Raw genomic sequence first — 24,008 nt, 5'->3', positions numbered from 1 at the left:
ATTGATTACTGGGTTTGTAAAGTGTAGAGTAATGAGGAATATGTGCTCATAGCACAATACTGATTCTGTTATGTTTGTTTAAAATAGATCACTCAACACCGGCTAGCCAGTCTCCTCACTCCTCAAACCCGAGCAGCCTTCCCAGCTCTCCTCCAACTCACAATCACAACTCTGTTTCATTCTCCAACTTTGGACCCATTGGGACACCAGACAGCAGAGACCGAAGAGTGGCTGATCGATGGAAGACTGATAAGCCTGGTAAGTTTAGCATCTTTGAGCCATAGTCTTATTGGCTTACCATGCTATCCCCGTCCTATTAATCCCTCTCTTGCTTGTTACCTTTCCAGCCATGGGAGGATTTGGCCTAGATTATCTAACTGCAACATCTGCCTCCAATTCTGTGAGTGGCTGGCATCAGCCTGGGCCTCAGACTGGCAGTAATGCCTGGGCATCCCATGTTGGCTCCCGGGATGATTCATCTGCGATACTAATGGAGAGCTTAAAGGTGAGCTTTACTGTCAATAGCTGTTTAATAAATTGAACAAACTGCATTTGTTCCTTCAGAGCACACCATATGTTAATGGAGGAATTTTTCATGTGCTTTATTTGGTGAAGTGATGGTCCTGCTTTTTTATGGTGTGTATTAGGACTTTTGATGCAAATCACTTGTGTAATGCGGGGGGATTGTACTTTGCTAAGCCTTTCCTTGTATGTGAAATGGTAAAGTCCATATTTTACTTCGTTTGCCACTCTTTGTAATACTGCTGTCCTTTTGATTGTGGTTGGGCTAACTACTACAGCTGCTTAAAATGTGCCAGAAAATATTGGTTCTACAGCAAGTAACTCAAAAACATCTGAATGTCACAACTCACCCATTGGTTATTTTGTTTTTCTTTAGTTTTCTTTTTTTTTTTTTTTAAATGACAGTGCTGCCTCGGACATTGTATCTGCTAGTTTGACTTGGCCAAAATCAGAAAGGCTCCCTCTGAAGGTCTGCATTCATTAATTGAAGTGTTCATTTTCAATGAGGTCCTGAAAATATTCCTAAAGAATTGTTTCAAGTGCTATTCTATTGTCCTACATACCCTCCTTCTCAATATAAGGACTAAAAAGCGTCTCAAAATAAGCATTATATCCCTTAGTATTTTTTAGGCATCTGTAGTACACATCAGGTAGTAGGCACATTTGAGACTGCCAGTAGTTCTGTTGCTTTCACTCATTTTAAGAAAATATTTTTATTGACATTTTACAATATAAGTACTGTATAGAGCTAACAGACTAGTGTTGCTGTTCATGTACTGCACAATAGACATTTTTCAACATACAACTCTAAGTAAATCTACGTTATAGCAGGGCAGTAATACATTTAGAGCCTTATGTATGAACAAATTTTCCCATTGACAAAATGGGTAAAACCCTTTGATACGTCTGTCCCCAAGTCTTGCAATACAGTTTGTTCAACAACATCTCATCCAGAGGTATTTGAACTAAACAGATCACAAATCTTTGGGAGCAGTTAACCACTACACATTTTTCTGCATATTATCCAGATTAATAATAAACTTTGTCAGGTTGCTATAGAGGCCTGTTATCATACTTTCTCTCTAATTGCAACAGGTATCTCTCCTATTCAGTGCACCTTTGACGTACACTTCAATTTCATAATCAAGCTATTGATGGCCATTCTCTCCGCCGTTACCCATGTGTTCATTGCCGCCTGCCATCCAAACAACAATGGCACAGCTACACTCTTCCATCCCTCTTTGTCTTTTTGCCAACAGCAGGACCAAATCCGCATACTCGTACACTGTTGCATGGTGTTAGGCCTCAGGAAAACCTCCCTGCTGTAGGAAAGTGCCTTTTTTTTTTAAATGGTCACCCCCACTGTTTGCCTGGTATTTGATGTGATTTTGACTGGAAGTTCACTTTGTTCCTTCGAGCCAGGTCCCTGGTGCCAGATCATACTCAAAACTGTGCAATTGTACCCCCATTGGCAATACCTTTAGCACCCTCGAAGCCCCTGGTAAATGGTACCCTTGGTACCTAGGGCCTGAGGTACTGAGGAGGATTCCTAAGGGACTCCTCACCTAAGTCATGCAGACTGCCATTGCAGGCTGCGTGTCTGGGTGCGGACCAAAGGAAAAGCTCGACATGGCACACAGCCTGTGTGCCATGCCTGCAGACACTGCATGCAGTATAGGTAAGTCAACCCTACAGCAGGCCTTACAGCCCTAAGGCATGGTGCGCTATACTACATGTGTGGGCATAACTGCATGAGCATATATGCCCCAGTGCTGGTCAGTTCCATTACTGCCAGTATAAGTGGTCATTGAAGTCATTTGAGAACGTGCTGGACATATGTAAAAACAAGTACCCCAGCTACATGATGCCTTCATTGATACCAAAGATATTTGGTATCAAACATCTTGTATTAATAATCCTACACTGATTGCAGTGATGGATTTACGAATGCATGCACCCAGAGGGCTCCTTCGAGGTGCCCCCTGAAAATCTACCATCAACTGGTGTGCTGACTGACAGCCTGCAACCACTGATAAGTTTCTGACCCACCAAGGGTGAGGGCCTTTGCTCTCAGGAGTTGAGGAACAAAGCCTGTGCGGGCAGAGGGTGTTTACACCCCCTCCCACAGGATGACCTGCGAATTAGCTTTCTGAGGCAGGGAGCTTCAAAGAACTCACCGCCTTTGGAATGCTAATCTGGCTTCCCTCACAGGAGAGGATGCCCACCCTCTGTCCAAGGCCCATTTGGTGCATTAATTGGCAGGAAAATAAGTTGTCAGAGGCTTGTTCACCTTCAGGCTAGTTCCATCCCTAAGGTGGTCTGCCTGAAGTGAAAACTACATTTCAGTCTACCATCATATATGACCTCGCTGTGGTTCAGACGGACTGGCCTCCCAGTCCAAGCCTGCAGCCTCTTTGAGACCGGACCGATCCCTATTGACTAACATTGGGCACCTGATTCTGTATTGCACCACTGCACCCTAGCGCCGCTGGAGGTGACCTGCTGGTGCTGCTTTGGACCCTGCCCTTAACTTAAGTACTGAGGATGGATCTCGTAAGTCGCTGCAAAGAACTTGTATGCCCTATTTTTTTTCCTCCCATAGGATAACATTGCAGCCTCTGAAAAAAATGTAGACTTTTTAAAGCTAAAAGTATTTCTATCTCGAAACATACTTACCTGATCATATTGATCTGGTGCCTAAATATACATAAAAATAATTAATTTTTTTATAAATTTGTGTGGCACTCCTTATTGAGTCATGTGCATCATTTATGGACTAATTATGTATTTGCAGATGTCTAACACTCCACTCTTTGTAAGCCTAAGGCTGCTCGAACACGCTATCCCCTAAAAGAGCACCTTGAGATTGCTAAAGCATACCCCCGTTCGCTCATAAGGGAATACCTGGACTCTTTGCACAGTGTACCTCTTTTTGGAGTACTATATAAAGATCAGGCTTCCTACACACTCTGTGATATGTGCAGTATGAGGCCATCAACCTCTTGTATGTGTTCAAGTATTTTAGTCCCAAAAAATATGTATTAAGTGTTCAAGGCATATGAGCTGCAGATCACACACTGAGGATAAGATCGCCATCTGGTGTTGGGCTCGGATGATTGCAGGTTGTTGTTGTCTGTTGTCATCTGTTCTTGGCATGTAGAGCTGCAGAGTCACACACACACGCCCGCCCGCCTCCCCGGGACCTGTATCTGTTCCAGCATCCATCTTACTTAGACATTACACATGGCCATCCTTTCTTTCATTTCTATACACTCCATCTTTTCCCATCATGGCGAAAAAACAATCTGACGATGGAGTGGATGCCCATGCGCACTGTTGTCCAGGGGAGGAGTCACCAACCTTGTGACCAAAGGCTTCTTCCGAAGACGACAACAACCTGCAATCATCCGAGCCCAACACCAGATGGCGATCTTATCCTCAGTGTGTGACTCTGCAGCTCTACATGCCAAGAACAGATGCATACTGGTAAGTAGCATATTCCTTGCATCTTATGTCATGCATCACGGACATCGGTCATGAGGCCAGGGGTACATTCTGTGCAGCCTCTGCTGGGTCAGGTACGTACGGTGCAACATATTAAATTGCAACCACTCGCATTATGTGCTACCCTTCTATGGTTCTTAACTATCTTTAGCCAGTCAATGACCGAAATGCTATCCATAAAGATCCTCCGCCTACACTGCTTTCAATTCAGAGAGTTTGGTTTTGGACAACAGAATCTCATATAGTCTCACTGCTTTAAGTGCATTCCCCATTTTCAGCATCATATCCATCGCGGCGTGCACATCCGCGGGTTCCGTTTCCAGAAACCAACTGATCTCTGCAATGGCCCCTTGTATATTGTCTGTCTTTCTCCTGGCAATGAATTTGCACACCTAGGTTTCTCAACACTGCACTTTCTATTTCTATTTTCTATTTAGGGAGTTTTGTAAAGCGCTTGGTGACGCACAGCGGCGTGTCCCCGCGCTAAGGAGCGGCTGCTAACTGGAACCTACAGATGTGCATACTTACTGTTCAAATAGTGCAGTTTTGAGCTTAGCTCTAAAGATTAGTTCAGAAGGTTCAAGACGCAGTATTAAGGGTAATGTATTCCATCTGACGGCTGCAAGGTACCTGAAGGATCTTCCGCCCATCCGTGCTCTTGATACCTTGGGGACAACAAGGCGTCCTGAGCCAGAAGATCTGAGGGAGCTGGGCGGTTCATAAGGCGTCAGCAGTCCTTTCAAAGGGAGAGGAGACCTCCCGTTGATGATCCGATGGCACATGCAGAGTGCTTTGAAATCAACCCTACTTCTGATTGGGAGCCAGTGCAAGGACCGAAGGGCCATCGAAGATGCGGCTCTTCTGGGTAGTCTAAGTACTAGCCTAGCAGCGGCATTCTGTAGGACCTGTAGACGGCTCAAATTCTTTTTCAGAGTCCCTTTCCCATCTAATACCCTACTCCCTCACATCTACCTGGGAAGTATCCTTGTAGGAAGCTGGGTTTCTGTTGCAGTAACCCCCCCCCCCCCCCCCACACACACACACACACACTTTTTGCCAGTCTAGTGGTGCACTTTGACTTTATGTTCCCTGGGTCCCTGCCAATCAGGTTCCCAGGGCCTGTGCTCTTTGCTCAAAACTTTACCTTGTACCCCCAACTGGCACCTCTCTGGCCACATGTCAGTCCTTGTAAAATGTACCATGGGTACTAAGGGTACTGTGGCCAGGGAAGGCCTCTAAGGGCTGCAGCACTTATTGTGCCACCCTTAGAGGCCCTATACCTTTACACATGCACACTGCCCTTGCAGGCTGCGTGTTTTGGTGCAGAACAAAATGAAGAATCGACCTCCCTGTGTGCCATGCCTCCAACCCACTGAACTGGCATAGATAAGTCACCCCTATAGCTGGGTGCACTATATCAGTGGTGAGGGTACAGGTGCATGAGCCCTGTAACCCTACAGTGTTTAAGTCAATGCTTAGACATTGTAAGTGCAGTGCTGCCATTAAGAGTATATGGTGCTGGGAGCTTGTCATTACGAACTCCATAATGGCTACACTTAAAACTGAGAAGTTTGATATCAAACTTCTCAGCACATTAAACCCACACTGATGCCAGTTGGGGATTTAATGAAAAATGCACGCAGAAGGCATCTTGGAGATGCCCCCTGAATAACGACCAGTCTCTGGTGGGTTCCCTGACTGGTACACACCAGCCTGCCACCACGAGACCGGTTTCTGGACCCCTAGGGCGGGAGCCTTCACTCCCTGAGCCCAGAAACATAGCCTTTCCTGGGCGAGGTGTTCACACCTCCCCTGGTCAGGAAGAGCCATCAGTGGTAGGGGAGCTTCAAAGGGCTTGCAGCCTTTGTAATGCGACCCGCAGCCTCTCCTGCTCTCAGTAGCAGGTCCCCTTCATGTCTCCCCTCCTTTTCTGCAGGGAAGACGGGTGGCACAAATCTTGCAGATGGCAGGCACTCTCAAATCAGGGTTAGGGATTGTGCTCACTCCCCCACGTTGGGTGAGCACACCAAGGGTGTAGTCAACTTAAGGTCAGAAGCCCATTGGCTACTGACCTCGAGACCCCCTAAAACACCCCCTAAATACAGTATTTAGGGGGCAGCCCTGAACCAAGAAGGCAGACAAGAAACCAAAAGAAGAAAAGCAGGACCGAACAGCTGTGCTGATGCTAACAAGAGGAGGACGCCCACTGACTTGGCCCCAGCCCTACTGGCCTGTCCCCACCTCGAACCTGCAGAAGTGAAACTCTGGTGTGTCCTGCAGCCTGAAGAACCCCAAGGACCTTTCCTGCCTTCAAAAGAAACGACACGGTCTCCCATGAACACCGGATTTGTTCACCAACAGACTCCAGGTCTGGCAAAGTCCGTGAGTCTGCACCACTCGGCAGCCGACACCCACGGCCCGAGTTCAAGTGGCCCACCACAAAGAGAAGGTCTCCCCGGCGATCCTGACCCGAGATCCGGTGACCCCTGACCTGCCTCAATCCGACACCTGCAGCCTCAAACCGGAAGGTCGTGTCACTCCCCCCCCCCCCCCCCCCCCCCTCACCAACCGCGACCAGGAGCTGGTAAGAAGATCTGACCCTAAAAGGCACCCTTGCACTCGACGCCCCACGGCCTCGGGTGGCCCAACCGTCGGTGCCTAACCAACCCCCAGCATCCCAACTTACCTCTCAAAGTGGTGGTCGCACCCAAAATACCTTCGTCCCTGAGCCTGCAGTGTTTGCAAACCGGAGACTCCCCATTGAAAGCTACTGAGCGCCTGACACCAAAACAGCACTGCCCCAGTGCTGCTGAGGGTGCACCTTTTGTGCTGGCTTGAACCCCCATTTGCCCGGAGCTTAAGTCTAGGAGCTTTGCTCCCACAACCGGAGGCCCCCTAACCCCCATTTGATAACATTGGGCCTCAGCGCCCTGCACCTGGCTGCCCTAGTGTCGCTGAGGGTGTAACAAGAGTGCATCCTTGACCCTGGGGGACCCCTGAGTCTACTCCCAGAATACCAACTCCCACAACCAAATACTTACCTTTGAACAGATATCCCTATTTTCCTACATAGGATAACATTGACAGTTTTTCTGTGAAAAGTTTCTAAGTGTGGAGTTGGAAAATATATGAAACCCTTTAAAACTGTAACTAAGTAACAAAAACGCTTTTACTTTCCTGTTAACAGAAAATGTCCCAGTGCAGTAGCCAGGTATACTGCACTGTGTAAGAAAAGAAATCTGTAAAGTAATCAACTTTCTACTAAAAAGCCAATACTAAGTATATGTACGGTATATCAAAAGCATTGCATTTCTAGTAGTTCTTCTGTAATCAAATCAAAGTGCATATCCAGTTGCAATTCAAACTGTTTGCAAACTGCATTACTACTGTAAAGTATTTATTGCTTACCTGTGCCAGGCTTGCTTGGTTCTAGAAAATAAAATAACTAAAAGAATATTTTTATACAAAACCAATCGGTCTGAAGTTCAGTCTTTGAGTGTGTAATATCATTTGCTGATTGAGTGTGTACAGCAAATGATTAACACTACCCTCTGATACAGCCTTACTGCTCGACCACACTACCACAAATGGAGAGTAAGGTGCGATCTACTTTTACCTCTGCCTACCTTTGGGGTTCCACTGGACTCTGTGCGCACTATACCTCACTTTGGTATAGTATATACAGAGCCAGCTTCCTACATTGGTGGATCAGCGGTGGGATATACAACTTTGCATTTGTTGGACTAAATTGGTTACCACCTGATCACACGACAGAACTCCTAAATTGGCTTTAGAATTCTGATTTTTTTAATTGGCAATCTTTTTCCAAATTGCTAAAAGTCGTGTTAGGGCCTTGGTTAAATCCCTTTAGAATTTTAGAAAAATAAAGTCATTTTAGCCAAGGATAAGAGGGGAAAGAAATGTTTAAACTGTCTCTTAACTAGAACCCAGCTGTTAGTGAAGATAACCACAATGACATAGAGGACCAGGTTGAGGAGCTTGACCTCACCCCTTACCTCTACTTAACATTTAAGGAAGTAAGGTCCCTATGCAAAATTAAAAACATAACCATGGGGTCCCATCCCACCAAACAAAAGCTCCAGGAGCTGTTAGCTGGGTATGCTAAGGACCATCCCTCTAAGAATGGTGAAGACGTCTCAGATGTGGAAGAAGATGGAGGGATGAGGATGCCTTCCAACATACCCTCCCCCCACTTAATAGGGAGAGAAGGGCCCCAGGGACCCTGACTCCAAGAGTCAACCTCTTAGTACCTAGAGCCCACACAGGTGGATCAGGTACTACTGAGGACATTGAGGGCAGCCTCAATGAGGATTACAGCCTGCTAGCCAGGTTGACCAAAAGATTGGATCTGGAGAGCAGACCCCTGGCTCTAGAGAAAGAGAGCAGAGATGGGCCTAGCACCCATCAATGGTGGCAGCAATTAAAAAAATGTAGAAAAAGAATGATCCTTTGATCCCAAAATCCCCGAAGGGATTGTTCATAAATTTGAGGATGGTGATATCACCAAGTGGTTCACACCTTTGAGAGGGCTTGTTAAGCCAGAAAAGTGAAGACAATTCACTGGGGGAACTCATTTGGGAACTGTTCTCTGGAAGGTGCAGAGACACTTCGACCCTCAGTGGGGCAGATGCTGGATCTTATGACCTCATGAAAATAACTCTGAGGGATTTGGACTCACAACTGTGAGAAGGTGGCCTGGTTTATGCTGTCCACTAATTTAAGTGGGCACCCTGTACCAGTCCACACGACCCTTATGATGTATGAGGTCAAAGATAACCTTTAGAAAGCTATCCTAGTGGTAGATGTGGAGAGCTGCCTTCAGGCTTAATCTTGAAGTAATCTAAAGCAGCTTGTTTTACCAGAATATCACCTGAATGACTAAATGAAAGGAGAACCACATAGTAGTTATATAAAAATATGTATTTATTAATATAACATTCTCTACTAATCTCTACACGAGATTAGAACATAAAGCACACAATACTGAATCAATAGAACATTCGTAAGTAGCACAGTACACAGCGGGCTCCGGGGGGAGACCGAACCATATACAAAAAAAATGGTATAACAATCATGACTAGACTAGACACAGTGCCTAGAGCACGTAGAATCGCTGGGACCCCAAGGAACCACCCAAGGCAGTGATACAGGGAGCCCACGGAGGACGAGTGCAGTGAGGAAACACAACCGCGTGCTCCGTACAACTCTATGGAAAAGTCGCGGTTGCAAAGTTAGTTTAAGGACACTTCTACGAGGACTTCAAGCAAACCCTTTGGAACATAGGAGGTTCTAGAGCCAATTCACCAGTGAGTACTGAAGTACCCGTGTTACCTATCCCAGAGGAGCCAGGTGCATAGGGGTCAAGTGGTGTCGGAAACCTTCGTCGTTTTCAATGGAGAGCTATAAAGTACTGCTGCCAGAAAGGTGGAAAGTGTCCGGTGGAATCCAAGTCTGGATTCTAAGTGAGAGGAACCTGAAAGGAGAGGGGACAGAGTCTGGGCTCACTTCAGGTGACCAGGCGCTCGATAGTCTAATGCCCACCGATGTCGGGTGCTTCAGGTGCGAAGAAGGAATGGTTGACTCTGCAGCCACAGGGACCAGGAGACGTCTAGGATGACCAAGATCCGGAGGTGAGCTGTCCCATGAAGGATGTAGAGTGCTGAGGGGTCGGTGTCCGGCTGGAGCACCAACAAGCCTTGGCAAATGCAACCCACGCAGGAAGGACAAACAGGTTACGGTGTGGACCAGCAAGGTCCAGGAGACTCTCCAACCAATGGACAGTCAGGGCACGTCTGGAGCAACTAGGGAAGCCCAAGAACAAACAAGGTGACCCTCGCCAGGACCCACAGGCCACCAGACCAGGAGTCGCGAGGAGACGTCAAGCAAGTTTGCAAAGCACCAGCCCACGGAGCACTCCGTGCGAGGAGGCCGGATTTCTTCGGTGAAATTACTGCTTGGGGTCAGGACTACACGGAGTCCAATGCACAAGCTCGGGAATCGCCACCAAGCATATGCACTTGCAAATGTACGCGGCGCACAGGGGTTCGGGTCACACGGTCCCCACGAGGGATACTGGTTTCAGAATCGCTAAGAGGTCAGATCAACCTCAACGACCTTTGAAACCCACCTCCGGTGTTTCTGAAATTTTAGGCGTCCTCAGGAGCTCTGGAGAAGCAAGCCAGTCATATGCGCTTAGGTGCCTGCTACTACACGTGAGTAACCCCTTTACTCCAAGGGAGATTCTTCAGTCGTGCAACGTCTAATTACTTGGTTTCTTCTTAGTAGAATCCTGTCCAGGTAAAATTTAAAGTCCTGTAGCCTGGTAACCCACTTCATACCCACGGGAAAGTGTTGGACAGATCCTGTGGACCCTCTTAGGGGAGGGGCAGGACAGAGGGGTGGCTACACCCATGTCCTTTGCCCAGTTTTGCGCCAGAGCAGGAGCCAATGGCTCCCAGAACTGGTTTGAACTGGACTATGCACAGGGACACCAAATGTGCCCCCAGTGCAGACTTTCTGGCACTCTTACAGTGCACCCACCCAGCCCCAATGCACTAAACCCTGTCTGGGAGGTGGTTACACCTCCCTGTGACAGGATGCCCATTGTCATGCCTTCCTCTGCTCGAGCTTGGCTCAGCAGCAGGAGAGTAGAATTGTGTCTGTGGCTGGCAGCGTCCATTTTGTGCTGCTTGAGTCGAGAAAGCTGGTACCGGGTAGACCGGTGACCCACAGTAGTTCATTCAGAAGGGTGGAATCATACCTCCACACCAGTTACTGGTGTGGAGATATGATTCCAAGGTGTTTGACACCAAACATGACATGTTTCTAAGCAGCCGTTTTAAAGTTGGCATTTACCGCGAGGTTATAATGCAACGTCACCTGTATGTCTGCCTGCATCACAGACCACCCCGGAGAATGGTCTCCGAAGGCTGCAGAGGGGCCCTATTCAGAGGGGCACCCTCTCACGTAAAACCCAGCACCCTGCATTCAGGATTGATAAGACCTGCCATAGGGTTGCTGATAAGTTTTTAAGTGTAGTGATTTAGATAGATATAGTGAACCTATATCTAAGTGGTGCAAGCACCAACTTACACAGGCTGCTGTAGCAGACCTTTTGTCATTTTGAATGGCCTCTCCTGGGGGGCATAACACATGCTTCAGCCCAAGGGAGGCCTCTGGGGTACTTATGCCCTGGGTACATGGTGTACCATATACTAGGGACTGATAAGGGTACCCCAGTATCCAATCTGGAGTGAACCTAAAGTACATACATAGCAATTTAAGGGAGAAAGCAGATAGACTGGGGTCTTGGATAGCAGATTCCCAGTCAGACCAGTCAAAAAACAGTGAGACATCAGCAAAAAGTGGGGGTAACCATAAGAAGCAGATCCTACTTTCCTACAACAACTGAGGAGTATAGAATTAGATTTGGGGGCCTCAGAAAACCCAGAGTCATCCCTGGGTGGAATTTGTAGACTACTCAATGAAAACACTAGGTGGCTGGTTGACTTGAAGTAAAGTGCAAGATTATGATGGTCTTTATAATTTGTTCATGAAAGAACACATATTAAGTAATTGCATTAATGAAAAGTTGCATCAGTACCTGGTAGACCTAGGTCCAATTTCTCCCCAAGAATTGGGAAAGAAGGCAGACCACTTGGTCAAGACAAGTGTAACTAGGACGTCCACTGGGGGTGACCAAAAGAAAGGGGTTACAAACCCTCCCCAGGGGAAAGACAGTCTCTGAAGGATTAAAGTAAGGAGTCCCAGATAGCCCCCACAAAAAACATGTGCAGGAGGGTGGGCCCAAAAACCTCACAAGCTAAAACTTGGTCCAAGGTAAGAGTTGGGATCCCAACAAGGTATGGTGTCACAACTGTCAAAAGACAGGACACCACACCAAAGACCCTAGCTGTCCTTAAAAATACAGCCCCTAGTTTAGCTTTGGAGGGTGATTCCTCAGATGAGGAAGTCCTCCTAGCCTTCAACTGGAAACTGGGTCCAAAAGGTGGGTTGCAGATTCCAGAGGGGTGTAGATACTTCCACCACCTACTGGTGAATGGAATCCCAGCCACTGCCCTGAGAGATACCTGTGCCAGTCACACCGTGGTGCATGACAGGTTGGTTCTCTCAAACCAGTATGTCCCAAGGGAAACTAAGAGTAAGGGTTGTCCCATGGGGTGTCACTGTTAGACCTATGGCTGTAGTGCCCCTAGAAATAGCGGAGTCCCTTAGATGGAGAAAGGTGGTAGTCAGTTAAGACCTCCCCCTTGATTGTCTCCTTGGGAATGACCATACAGAGGTTGGTCTGAGCCAAAGAGAGGTACTGGTCCAGTGCCAGACCTCACCCCAGGAACCTTGGGGGTGGGGGGGCTGAACCTGAAGTTGGTGCAACTAAGCCCCAAAAGAAAAAGAGACCGTGTAGGAAAGGTAGACAACTGTTGGCCACAGTGGGAGATTCTATCCCAGTAAGGGAGATTATCACTGGTGAAGTTGTTCCCCTCCCCCCAGCGAACAAAAAAACCTGACTGGTCAGGCAACTGTCCAGCCTGAGTTGGTGGCTCCTCAGCTGGCAGAAGGGTGTTCACTACCACGTGTAGTGACCCCTGCCCTAAGACAGCAGACAGGCCACCAGAACCCAAAGACGCCTGTAAGTTAGCCACTTCACCTACCAGTGAAGGGCTAAAGGAGTGGTTCTGGACACCGACAGCTGTCAGTAGCCTCTGCTAGGTGTTAGCCTTCATGGCAGCACTGTCCTTGACATGGTGGCCTAGCCCCCTGCCAAATACCAAGTTAGTCCTCCTGACCCTATTGATCATGGTGGGGTTGCTCAAGCTGTGGGTAAGCTGGGCTTTGCCCTAGCTGAGTTAGAATTTGCAGGGGTAGGCACATCTGAAACCTAACTAAAAAGATGGGGTGAAGACACTAAAGAGCTAGGAAAGGAGCATTTGGAATTAGGTCCTGAAACTGTTGAGGTAGGCCAGCTCCCCAAAGGGACTGAGCTGGACAGAAGGATGTAAGGCAGAGTAGGCCCTGCAATTCTCAAACCACTTCCTCTACTCTTCCTCGCCTGAAAGACTAGAAAGACTCTCCCAGGTTTGGCTGAGTCTCCTGGCCCACCCACCCCCCTCCCCCCCACACACACTTTTTGCCAGACTACTGATGCACTTTGACTTGATGTGCCCTGGGTCCCTGACAATCAGGTTCCCAGGGCCTGTGTTCTTTACCCAAAACTGTACCTTGTACACCCAATTGGTACCTCTCTGGCCACATGTCAGTGCCTTGTAAAAGAGGGCACTGCGGCCAGGGAAGGCCTCTAAGGGCTGCAGCACTTATTGCGCCACTCTTAGAGGCCCTGTACCTTTACACCCACACACTTCCCTTGCAGGCTGCGTGTTTTGGTGCAGAACAAAGTGGAGTCGACCTGGCACACATCCCTGTGTGCCATGCCTACAACCCACTGCCCTGGCATAGATCAGCCACCCCTCTAGCTGGGTGCACGATACCTGTGGTGAGGGTACAGGTGCATGAGCCCTGTACCCCTACAGTGTCCAAGTCCATTCTTACAAATTTTAAGTGCAGTAATGCCATTAAGAGTATATGCTGCTGGGAGTTTGTCATTACGAACTTCACTTCACCATAACGGCTTTACTGAAAACTGAGAAGTTTGGCATCAAACTTCTCAGCGCATTAAACCCACACTGATGCCAGTGTGGGATTTAATGAAAAATGCGTACAGAGGGCATCTTCGAGATGCCCCCTGAAAAATGACTTGACACTAGTGTCCAGGCTGAGGGGCTACTCCCCAGCTGGCACCACCAGACATGTTTCTGGACCCTTGGGTAGAGAGCCTGCTGCTCTCAGGGGTCTGAAACAATGCACATCCTGGGACGAGGTGCCAAGCCTGGTAAGAGAAACCAGACGCCTAAAGACACCCCTAACCCCGAAGCCCTCGGCCTTGGGTGGCCCAACCGACAGTGTCCCAGCATCTCCAGGCATCCCAACTTACTTCTCCAACCGGTGGTCACCTCCAGAAGATCTTCGTCCCCGAGCCTGCAGTCTTTGTTGAAACCGGAGAATCCCCACTGCAATCAACAGGGCACCAGACGCCAAAACAGCACCCTGCACCCAGCTGCCGCTGCGGGTGTACTTTGAGTGCTAACTCTGATCCCCCTTTGGCATCCTTGCTGGTGCCCTTCAACCATTGTACCCCTGAGTACGGTTGGCCGGTTGACTACCTGGTGATGCGCCTGTCATTTTCTGCCTAAGCATACGTGCTGTGGATGCTACATTTCATTGGGCTTTTGCATGTATGGTGTAGTTCTCACGGTCCATACTGCCTGCTAATGTGTGTTCCTGTCATCCACATAAATGTTTCTCCTGGTACTGTATATCTCTGCATGGTGACGTCTGTCCCTCCACGTGTCAATTTTTGACATCCACTGTTGTGCATGCTCAGTTTGGATGCTCTGACTCGGTCATGCTGTATTGTTCCTTCTCTGGGTCTTTGTCTCTTGCAGATCTATGGGACCCTGTGCTCAGTTAAACTTCTTGTGGAGGTTTGTGGAATTTCTTCCATTAGGCACTGGCCGTTCTGGTTCTGTGACTCCCTTTCGTCCCTGTCTGCACGGGAGACGTCTCGTCCCATCCTCCGATGGATTGTGGTGCCTTTGCATCCCCTTGTTAATGCTCCCTTACAGAGGTTAATGGGTCTGGTGTCAGCGACGCTGACATTGCTGTCCCCATCGTGTTTAGTCCATGTTATTGACGGATAACTTCTCTTTGGAACTTGGTGGTTTTCAGTCGAAGACCCTCCTCCAATGGGGTATGGCTTTGGTATCCATTCTAAGTTAAGGAATCTGTGGCTTGATATCTCCATACAGATGAACGAGTTACTTGCCTTCGGTAACGATGTATCTGGTAGAGAGACAGTCTAGCTGCAGATTCCTTAACGCCCACCCATCCTCCCCGTTGTGCGAGACACTTCTCAGGCTGGGTTCTACCCACTTGCCTCCTTCCAGAAGGCCTTTGTCTTCCTGCAGGGTTGTCTGCTTCGCCTGCCTCCGGGGTAGGATGTTGCATGATGTTTTATCTGTTGCTTCTTCACCCATTCTCATAATTGGGTGATTGGGTTCAAATGAACTTCCACGCTCCTCCACTCTTGTTTTTTCCAGTGTTGGGATTGATCATGTTATCCAGTATTAGGGTATCTTTCATAGATTCACATGCCTGAATCATTCCCCGTCGTCGGGATGGAAGTCACCGGTAAATAACAAAGCAATGTGTTAGTAGACATATATAGTAACAGGCCCTAGAGGCCTCAGCTTAGTAAGCTATCCATGTCCTTATGTAAAAAGGACCACATTTTGGCCAGTAGCCAATCAGCTAGCACCACCCTCTAGAACCTTCCTGGAAGGAGCTCTAGTCCCTCAGATTTTCTACCGCACGTCGTGCTAAGGGAGTCTCCACTGAGCTCTGCTCATTTCTTTTGGATTTCCACTATTTCTTGCTATAAATCTCTTGGATTTCACCATGGCTGATACACCAAAGAAGGGAATGTTTAGATCCTGTGCTTCATGTGGGAAGAAGAGGCTTCACGTCGATGACCAGCATAAGGACTGTCTGTATTGCCTCTATCCGAGCCACAATTCGAAAGACTGCAAGGTATGTCGTACCTTCTCATCTAAAACCTTGAAAGACCGAGAAGGGCGCCTTTTAATTTGGCTGCAAAGGCTAAAGGACAAGGAAACTGTTGTGTCCGCAGAAGAACCCTCACTTTCCTCAATCTCGTCTCACTCCTCACGTAAAAGACCAAGGGTGTCATCTCCGGGCCCTTCGTCGCAGCCACCTCAAAAGAAGACGCAGAAAAAGTCTTCAGAGGTCCTGGCCTTGCCTCCGCCAGGGATTGCTTCTCCTAAGGCTGTGCCACATACCTTCAAAAAACCAGTCTCCACCCCATCGACGACGACCTCGTCGACGGTGGCTTCGACGAGAAGATCTCCGTCGACAGCAACTTATGTTACCTCGTCGACGACGACACTGTCGACGGTTCCTTCCCAATCTATGTCTTCGACAACTACTTCATCGTCGACGGCAGGTAAAGCTATCCCGTCGACGCTAGACATTAAAAAATCATCGTCGCCGATTAAACTCCTGACGGGAGCGTCGACGTCCACGACGAAAGCTTCCTCGTCGACGCCAACATCGTCGTCGACGAGGACTCCGTCGATGAAGCACTGACGACGAGAACACAGTCGACGACAAGAGCACCGTCGACGAGACCATCGCCGTCGACGCCATCGCCGACGAAGAAACCATCCTCTTCATTATCCTCGTCGCTGACTACGACAACCTCGTCGACGACGTCTCGCATGCAATTGATACCTGTAACACCGTCTACAGCTCTACCGTCGACGGGCCCGTCGACTGATATAGATTCAAATATACAAAGTACATATGTGCACCTAAAGATAACCAAACGTGCACTGACTCCGGCCCTCACTTCACCCAGTAAGGTCCCAACCTTGCCTCCGACTCACCTTTTTGAAGAGGAGGATTCGGATGACGCCAGTCTCTTTCCTGCTGCGACAAGTCCATCGCAACTTCATGTAAAGTATCAAGATGTTTCTGACTATGAGGACATGGCCCAGGAATATCAGGAGGTTTCACCGCAGGAATACTTGCAGCCCCCACCTTCCATGGTTTGTCTGCCTGCGGCTCTGGTCACGGACCTCCAATTCCTAATATCGGATTACAAACAACGGTTTCCAACGCCGGCACCTTCCCCGATGCCAGCTGGGCCTCCACCATCACGGCCACGACCGCCTCCATTGATTTTGCAGCCAGAGCCTGTCGCATCTCCACCTCGTCCCACCTCGGACAACGAGGATGAGGAGGATCCTGAAGGAGAACTTCAGGACATCCAGTCTCACCAGGATGAATGGGATGATTACATCCTTCCCTGCCCGGTTTCACCTGCCCCTACCGCAGCCGACTCACCGCCAGAAGACATCGGCGGTTTTCATAATATCATAGAAAGGGCGGCCCAGCGCTTCCAGATTCCCATGCCTTCGCACCAACAAGACTGTTTCCTTTATGATTTTAAAGAACCTTTCAAAAAATCTGTCCGGGCAATTCCTATAATTGATTACATTTAGGAACAAGGCATAAAGATTATGCAGAACCCTTCATCGGTCCCTCCAGTACTTCCACGCCTAGACAAAAAATATAAAGCTCCAGACACCGCTCACAGGCCATCCAAAGCCGGACTCTGTTATTACTCAGGCTGCACAGAGGAGGTCAAACAACCCAGCTGCTCTGTTGACAGCTCCACCAGATAAGGAGGGTAGAAGACTGGAAAACATAGGCAAACGTTTTTCCTCAATGTCAGCCTTGACAGTACGTGCCTCCAACGCCCTTGCACTGTTGGGACGTTACAACCGTCAGATGTGGGCGGACATTGCACCATACTTGGCGGACTTGCCAGAGGAATCGAAAGAGGACGCAAAAAAGATTTTGCTAGAGGGGGAAAGATCTGCCTCTGAACTTAGACTGTGCAATGGATATTGCTTCGACCGGTTTTAGACAGCTGGCTGGCGCAGCAGTCCTTCGCCGCCAGGGTTGGCTCTAGGCAACCTCTTTCAGGCCGGAGGTTCAAACCAAAGTGCTGGATATGCCATATGATGGCCAACTTCTTTTCGGACCTCATTTGATGAGGCATTGCAAGTTATCAAAAAAGATACTGATACCGCCAGGGCTTTGGGTTCTTTACAATTTCGGAACCCTTCCTTTCGTGGTTCAAGAGGGAGAGGTCACACTTCCACTAGGGGAGATTTCCAACAACGTTCTTCCTTTTCTTCCTCCCAACAATACCGTCCGCAATACCAGCAGCGACAGCAATCCTCATACCACAAATCTTCCTTTTGTGGCAAGGGAGGAAGACAAAAGGGCGCCGCTCGGCGGCAATGACTTTCAACTGCAGCCGGCTTCGAACTTCTCTCCACCCTCCAAGATTGGCGGAAAAATCTCCCACTTTCACCCCAAATTGGCAAAAGATTACTACGGACAGGTGGGTCCTACAATTAGTACAATTCGGCCATTCTCTGGAATTCATACGGATCCCTCCCCAAACTCCTCCCCGCCAAACAACTCACAAAAACCTACGTCCTTTACTTCTAGAGGTAAAGATTATGCTCCAGAAGGGAGCTATAGAGAGTTCCCCCAAGCCAACTGGGAAAAGGGTTTTACTCCCGCTTCTTCCTCATCCGGAAAAAAGAGAAAAAATGGAGACCTATATTGGACTTGAGGGATCTCAACAAGTTTCTGAAAAACAGTTTTCGTATGATCACCATTCAGGAGGTTTTACATCTACTCAATGCGAGCGACTACATGGTGTCGTTAGACCTACAAGACGCCTATTTTCATATACCAATACACCGCAACCACAAAAAATTCCTGCGATTCATGGTGGCGGGCAGGCATTACCAGTTTCGAGTTCTGCCATTCGGACTCAAATCGGCGCCACGTATTTTCACCAAATGTCTAGCTCGAGTGGCTGCACACCTACGCCATTACCATCACCAAGTCTTCCCGTATCTAGACGACTGGTTTATCAAGTCTCCATCTCTAGAAGGCGCGACAAGGTCTTCCAACGCTTGTCTGACGCTTTTCGATTCACTGGGACTAACTCTCAACCACGGCAAGTCTGTCCTGCAGCCGGATCGGCGCATGCAATTTCTGGGAGCTACACTAGACACTATACGGAGCAAAGCATTCCCATCGCAGGAACGCAAGGACAAGCTTCGGTCTTTGGCGCTCCAGGTAATGTCCAGAAAGACGCTGTCCGTGCGTCTCTTCAAATCCCTACTCGGGATGATGTCTTCTTCATCCTACTAGTCCTGCATTGCCGTCTTCGGATGCGACCCCTTCAGGAAGCACTGTCGGATCAGTGGATCCAGTGTACAGGGTCCTTCGACGACATCATCCAGGTGACCCCAGTGATCAAACAAGCTCTACGATGGTGGGTTTGCCCCCAGAACCTTTCTCAAGGCTTGCCTTTCTTGCTTCCTGCTGCTCCTCATATAATCACCACGGACGCCTCCTTAGAAGGCTGGGGGGCTTTCCTTCAAGAACTGCAGATAAGCGAAAAGTGGTCCCCTTCAGAGAAGATGCTTCATATCAATCTTCTAGAACTACGCGCAGTCTATCTGGCTCTGGTAGCCTTCCTTCCAAGAATCAAAAACTCCATAGTGCTTGTTCGGACAGACAACACCACGACAATGCGCTATCTGAACAAACAAGGAGGAACTCGCTCGCTGACACTTTCGCGCGAGTCGCAAAAGATTTGGAACTGGCTGCTCCGCCACAACATCTCCCTCCGAGCAGATTATGTTCCAGGCGCCCACAACGTGTTGGCAGATTATCTCCGCAGGAGACGGGCAGTCTGCCACGAGTGGGAGCTGGATCAACTAGTTCTCAGCAACATATTTGCTCAATGGGGCACCCCTCTGCTGGACCTCTTCGCCACCCAGCAGAACGCCAGATGCCAACAGTTTGCAAGCTGGCATCCCCAACCAGGGTCTCTGGGGAATGCCTTTTCAATCGCATGGTGCAACGTCTTTGCGTACGCCTTTCCGCCGTTTCCCCTGATTCCCAGGGTACTAAGGAAGATGAAAGCGGAGCCCTGCACTCTGATATTAATAGCTCCAGCTTGGCCACGCCAACACTGGTTCACGGAACTTCACCTCCTTTCCCTGGAACCTCCAATCAAATTGAAGCCGTTTCCATCTCTTCTAACGCTCAACAATCGGCAGGTTCAACATCCGGATCCGGCATCTCTCAGGTTATCAGCATGTCTCCTGAGTTCAGAGAGTTTCAGGGCTTAGACATCCCTCCAGACTGCAGACAAATTCTTGCTCGAGCAGATAGTACCAACAAAACGTATTCACTCAAATGGAAGAGATTCTGTATCTGGTGTAAAACAAACAGGTTGCACCCTTTTTCTTCCACCCCGGAGCAAATCTTGCCGTACCTCCTGCATCTGGCAAAATCTGGTTGCGCTCCTGCTGGCCCTCACCTCGGCGAGGCGAGTGGGGGAGCTCCAAGCGTTCTCCATCCAAAGCCCATTCCTTCAGTTCAAACAGGATAGGGTCCTTCTCCGCACAAATCCAGCGTTTATTCCTAAAGTTCCATCTCAGTTCCACCTTAATGAACCTGTTGTTCTGCGCACATTCTTCTCGAATCCTCAAACGGTGGCAGAGAAAACTCTACATACCTTGGATATTAAGCGCTGCCTCAAGTTTTACATGGAGAGAACAAAATCATTTCGTAAGTCTAATCAACTCTTCGTAGCATACAGTAGGCCTCGAAAAGGGCTACCGCTCACAAAACAGAGCATTTCCCGCTGGATTTCTTCAGCCATCACCTTCTGTCATCAACAGGCAGGACGTCCGCTCCGATCAACAGTTCGTGCCCATTCCACAAGGGCCATGTCTACCTCCATGGCACTGTTTTCAGGGGTGCCCATTGGAGACATTTGTAGAGCGGCCACATGGAAGACGCCGCATACATTCACCAAGCATTACTGCCTGGACACGGAGATCATGAAGGATGCTGCAGTGGGTCAAGCGGTACTCCGTCATCTATTTCAATAGAGGTGAGCCCTTTTTCTTTCATCCCACCATCCTTGCCTTGCTGCGCACATTTCGCACTAATGTATACATTGTCTGTGTCATTGCTTTCTAGTGCTGTTTCTTTTTCACATGGATATGTTATTACCTAGTGACTGTATATTTACTGTACATTTCAAAATGTGCTTATCATTGCTTACTACTCTGATTCAGGCATGTGAATCTATGAAAGATACCCTAATACTGGATAAGGAACGCGTTACTTACCTGTAACTGCGGTTATCCAGTATTGGTATCTTTCATAGATTCACATGCAACCCACCCGCCTCCCCTGGAAGGGCTCTTTTGGATCTCTCAGTGATACAACTACTTAGCACTGTGCTTACGAAAATCTGAGGGACTAGAGCTCCTTCCAGGAGGGTTCTAGAGGGTGGTGCTAGCTGATTGGCTACTGGCCAAAATTTTGTCCTTTTTACATAAGGACATGGATAGCTTACTAAGCTGAGGCCTCTAGGACCTGTTACTAAATATGTCTACTAAGACATTACTTTGTTATTTACCAGTGACTCCCATCCCGACGACGGGGAATGATTCAGGCATGTGAATCTATGAAAGATACCAATACTGGATAACCGCAGTTACAGGTAAGTAACGCGTTCCTTCTTCTGCCCTCCCTTCCACCCTCTTCTATTTTTTTTTACCCTTACTTTGGGGTCTCCTTGACTCTGCTGCAGTCCATCGGTTTGGGGTCTATTTGACTGTGCTACAGTTAATAGGTCATTTAAAGGGTGTATGGTTGCACATTCTCTGTTGCAAAAATTTGGTCAATTACCGCGAGTCATGTTGTACCAGTTCTGTTGTCCTTTACAGTTACATTCTGTGATTGCAGACTGCCTATCATTTGCCATCACATTAATTTCCGATGCCGTTTTGCCTCATAGGAAGGCATGGCTCTACGCTTCTGCGAAACAGTTTCTAGCGGCGGGTACTCTGCTCTCCCCCTTCAGTCCTTTACAGTATAAAGTATTCTTTCACTGACCTACATGGTGATGTTTCTCATCATTCTATGATTTCTTGTCGTAGTTTTAAAGAATTTTGATCTTTTTTAGCACACTGTTCCTACACTCAGTTTTAGTAGTGGCATTGCGGCGTGGAAAAGTTTCAAAATAGAAAACGGACGTCAGCGCGCCGGGAGGTACTTCTATGGCTCCATTGATCTCATATTCGTGAACGACGTAGGACGGAGCCATGCGACGCAGTCACCCTGCGTGCAGAGGTACTGCTGAAGATTTTCCGGATCCGGTCTGACACCTTGGGGATATTCTAAGTTAAGGAATCTGCAGCTAGACTGTGTCTCTATCAGATACATCGTTACGAAGGCAAGTAATTCGTTCTTTTGTGCTCCACGTCGGAAGGCGTGGAGTTTCAGTCAAACTGATGTCAGTGCACAGGGATGGTGCCTAGATCCTGACCTGCTCCATCACTTCTGGGTGGAATGAGGTGATGCAGAGCTGCACGAAACCACCAAGCTTCGTGCGGAGCACTGCTGTGTAAACAGCCTGATCCAGTCTGGCACAAAGGGAATATTCTGAAGGTGAGGAATCTGCAGTTAAATTACCACGAGAAAGAGCGTTACCAAAGGTAAGTAACTTGTTCCTAATATGTATCACTTTTTGTTTTTATTTCCATTCGACCAGAAGATGCCAGTCTTGTTTGCATTACCAATATTTGTTTACAGGAGCAATGATAGACTTAAGTGTGGCTCTTGTTTCCACTTCCCGGGGAGACTTTTCTCCCAGAAATAATGCCATGGTTCGTTTTTTAATAGTCCAGCGAAATTGATATTGTGATTTCCAGGACTCTAAAGTCTGATTGCCTCCTTCGTCACTGTTGTACTCCTGGTTAGTTACTGGGTTATGTTTCTGCAGCATCACGTAGCTCCCTTTTCAACCTCCAGCTACTTATAATACATCAACCAAGTACGTCGGGGAACTCGTTACAAAATGTTCACTTTCAAGAGGGTTTTTCCTAATGGACAGGACCTCTTTCAGTTTTAGATTGGCTTTATTTTTCTGCTGTGAAAAACAGCGTTTCTGGTACCTTTGCATTTCTGCGCAAAAGCGTATGGCCCAGCATTGCCTGGTCAGTTCTGGGGAAAACAACGCATCAAAACCATATTTTGACGTTTTCAATCTAATAACTTTCAAGAATTGAGTTAAGAATATCAAGGATTCTGCCTCTGAGAATGTAGGCATATGGAGTGGACTTTCATTTCTGCCCAAATTGTAATTCGGAGTATCGCTGGTCGGAACAGCACTAGGTCAGAAACTTCTGACTTTCTCCAAATCACCAGGAGTCGGAGTGCACCTTTTCACAAGCTATCTGAAAGAAACACAGTGATAGATTCCTTACCTTAGAATTAACCCCCAAGCATCAGACAGGATCCGGAAAGTTTTCATCAGCAGTACCCCTGTGCGTCGGTAGGTGGCGTCGTGCGGCTCCGCGTCTGTCGTTGGCGTCGTGGTCGCCGAGATGACGACGCGGGCGCTACTTAGACGCCGCCCGCGCTGACGTCCGATCTTTATTTTTCCGCGCCAGCAAGCGCGGATTCGGGAAGAGCTGGAACCCCCAGTCAGTTTTTGACAGATTTTTTTTTTTTTAGGCCTTTTTGTCTCTATTTTTCATTAAGTCTTCGACTCCTGGTGCAGTTAGAATGCCCGGTTTTAAGCCATGCGAGGACTGTCACCGTATGATATTGGTGACGGACCCGCGCTGCGTCTCTTTTCTGCCTGGGGCGCGACCACGACCCCAAGTCGTGCCTCGACTGCCGGCCCATGGCGCCGAAGTCTTTGCGGGAACAGTCCTGAAAGCTGCTGGAGGCCCGACAGTCGGCTCCGCGTCATGTCATGCGGCTGAGGGTGCGGGTGGTGTCTACCCCTGCAGACTCCGGCCCAAATACAGGACTTCCTGTCGGCCATGGCTCGCCTTTTTGGGCCGTCTGGTCCCGCTGGTGCGCCTTCGGGACCCCGCAGTCTCGACTGGGGGTCCTCGCCTTTCATCGCCGGTGGCTCCGGCCTCAACGCCGCAGGACCCACCTGGATCCAGGCCTGGATCCCGGTCGACGCTGGTTGCCCTTATAACACCTCCACCGACGACCCAACCGGCGCCACTTCTGACGTCGCCCGCTCCACGGGACGACGTCGGCCTCGGTTTCAGCCCCGAAGTGGACACGGCGTCGATCGATGCAGTTCTCGGCGCTGCTCGGGGGTTTCTATCCCCATGTCCCTGCTCCCTATTTTAGGCCTGTAAACCAGCCTGAGGAAGGGGAGGACT

General features: G+C 48.6%; 1 protein-coding gene across 5 annotated transcripts in view; it reads left to right on the top strand.

Annotated features, from left to right (window-relative positions):
* The window catches only part of SMG7 (SMG7 nonsense mediated mRNA decay factor), a 596,979-nt gene that overhangs the window by 534,784 nt on the left and 38,187 nt on the right, over positions 1–24,008 (top strand). For all 5 annotated transcript variants that reach the window (XM_085601728.1, XM_085601725.1, XM_085601727.1 and 2 more), the window contains 2 exons: positions 88–258; positions 348–505. In XM_085601728.1, the coding sequence (XP_085457854.1) occupies positions 88–258; positions 348–505 (329 nt within the window). The remainder of the gene's footprint in view (positions 1–87; positions 259–347; positions 506–24,008) is intronic.

Source organism: Triturus cristatus, chromosome 4_2 (assembly GCF_964204655.1).
Source record: "Triturus cristatus chromosome 4_2, aTriCri1.1, whole genome shotgun sequence".
Lineage (NCBI taxonomy): Eukaryota > Metazoa > Chordata > Amphibia > Caudata > Salamandridae > Triturus > Triturus cristatus.
This window is presented reverse-complemented; position numbering and strand designations above follow the sequence as displayed.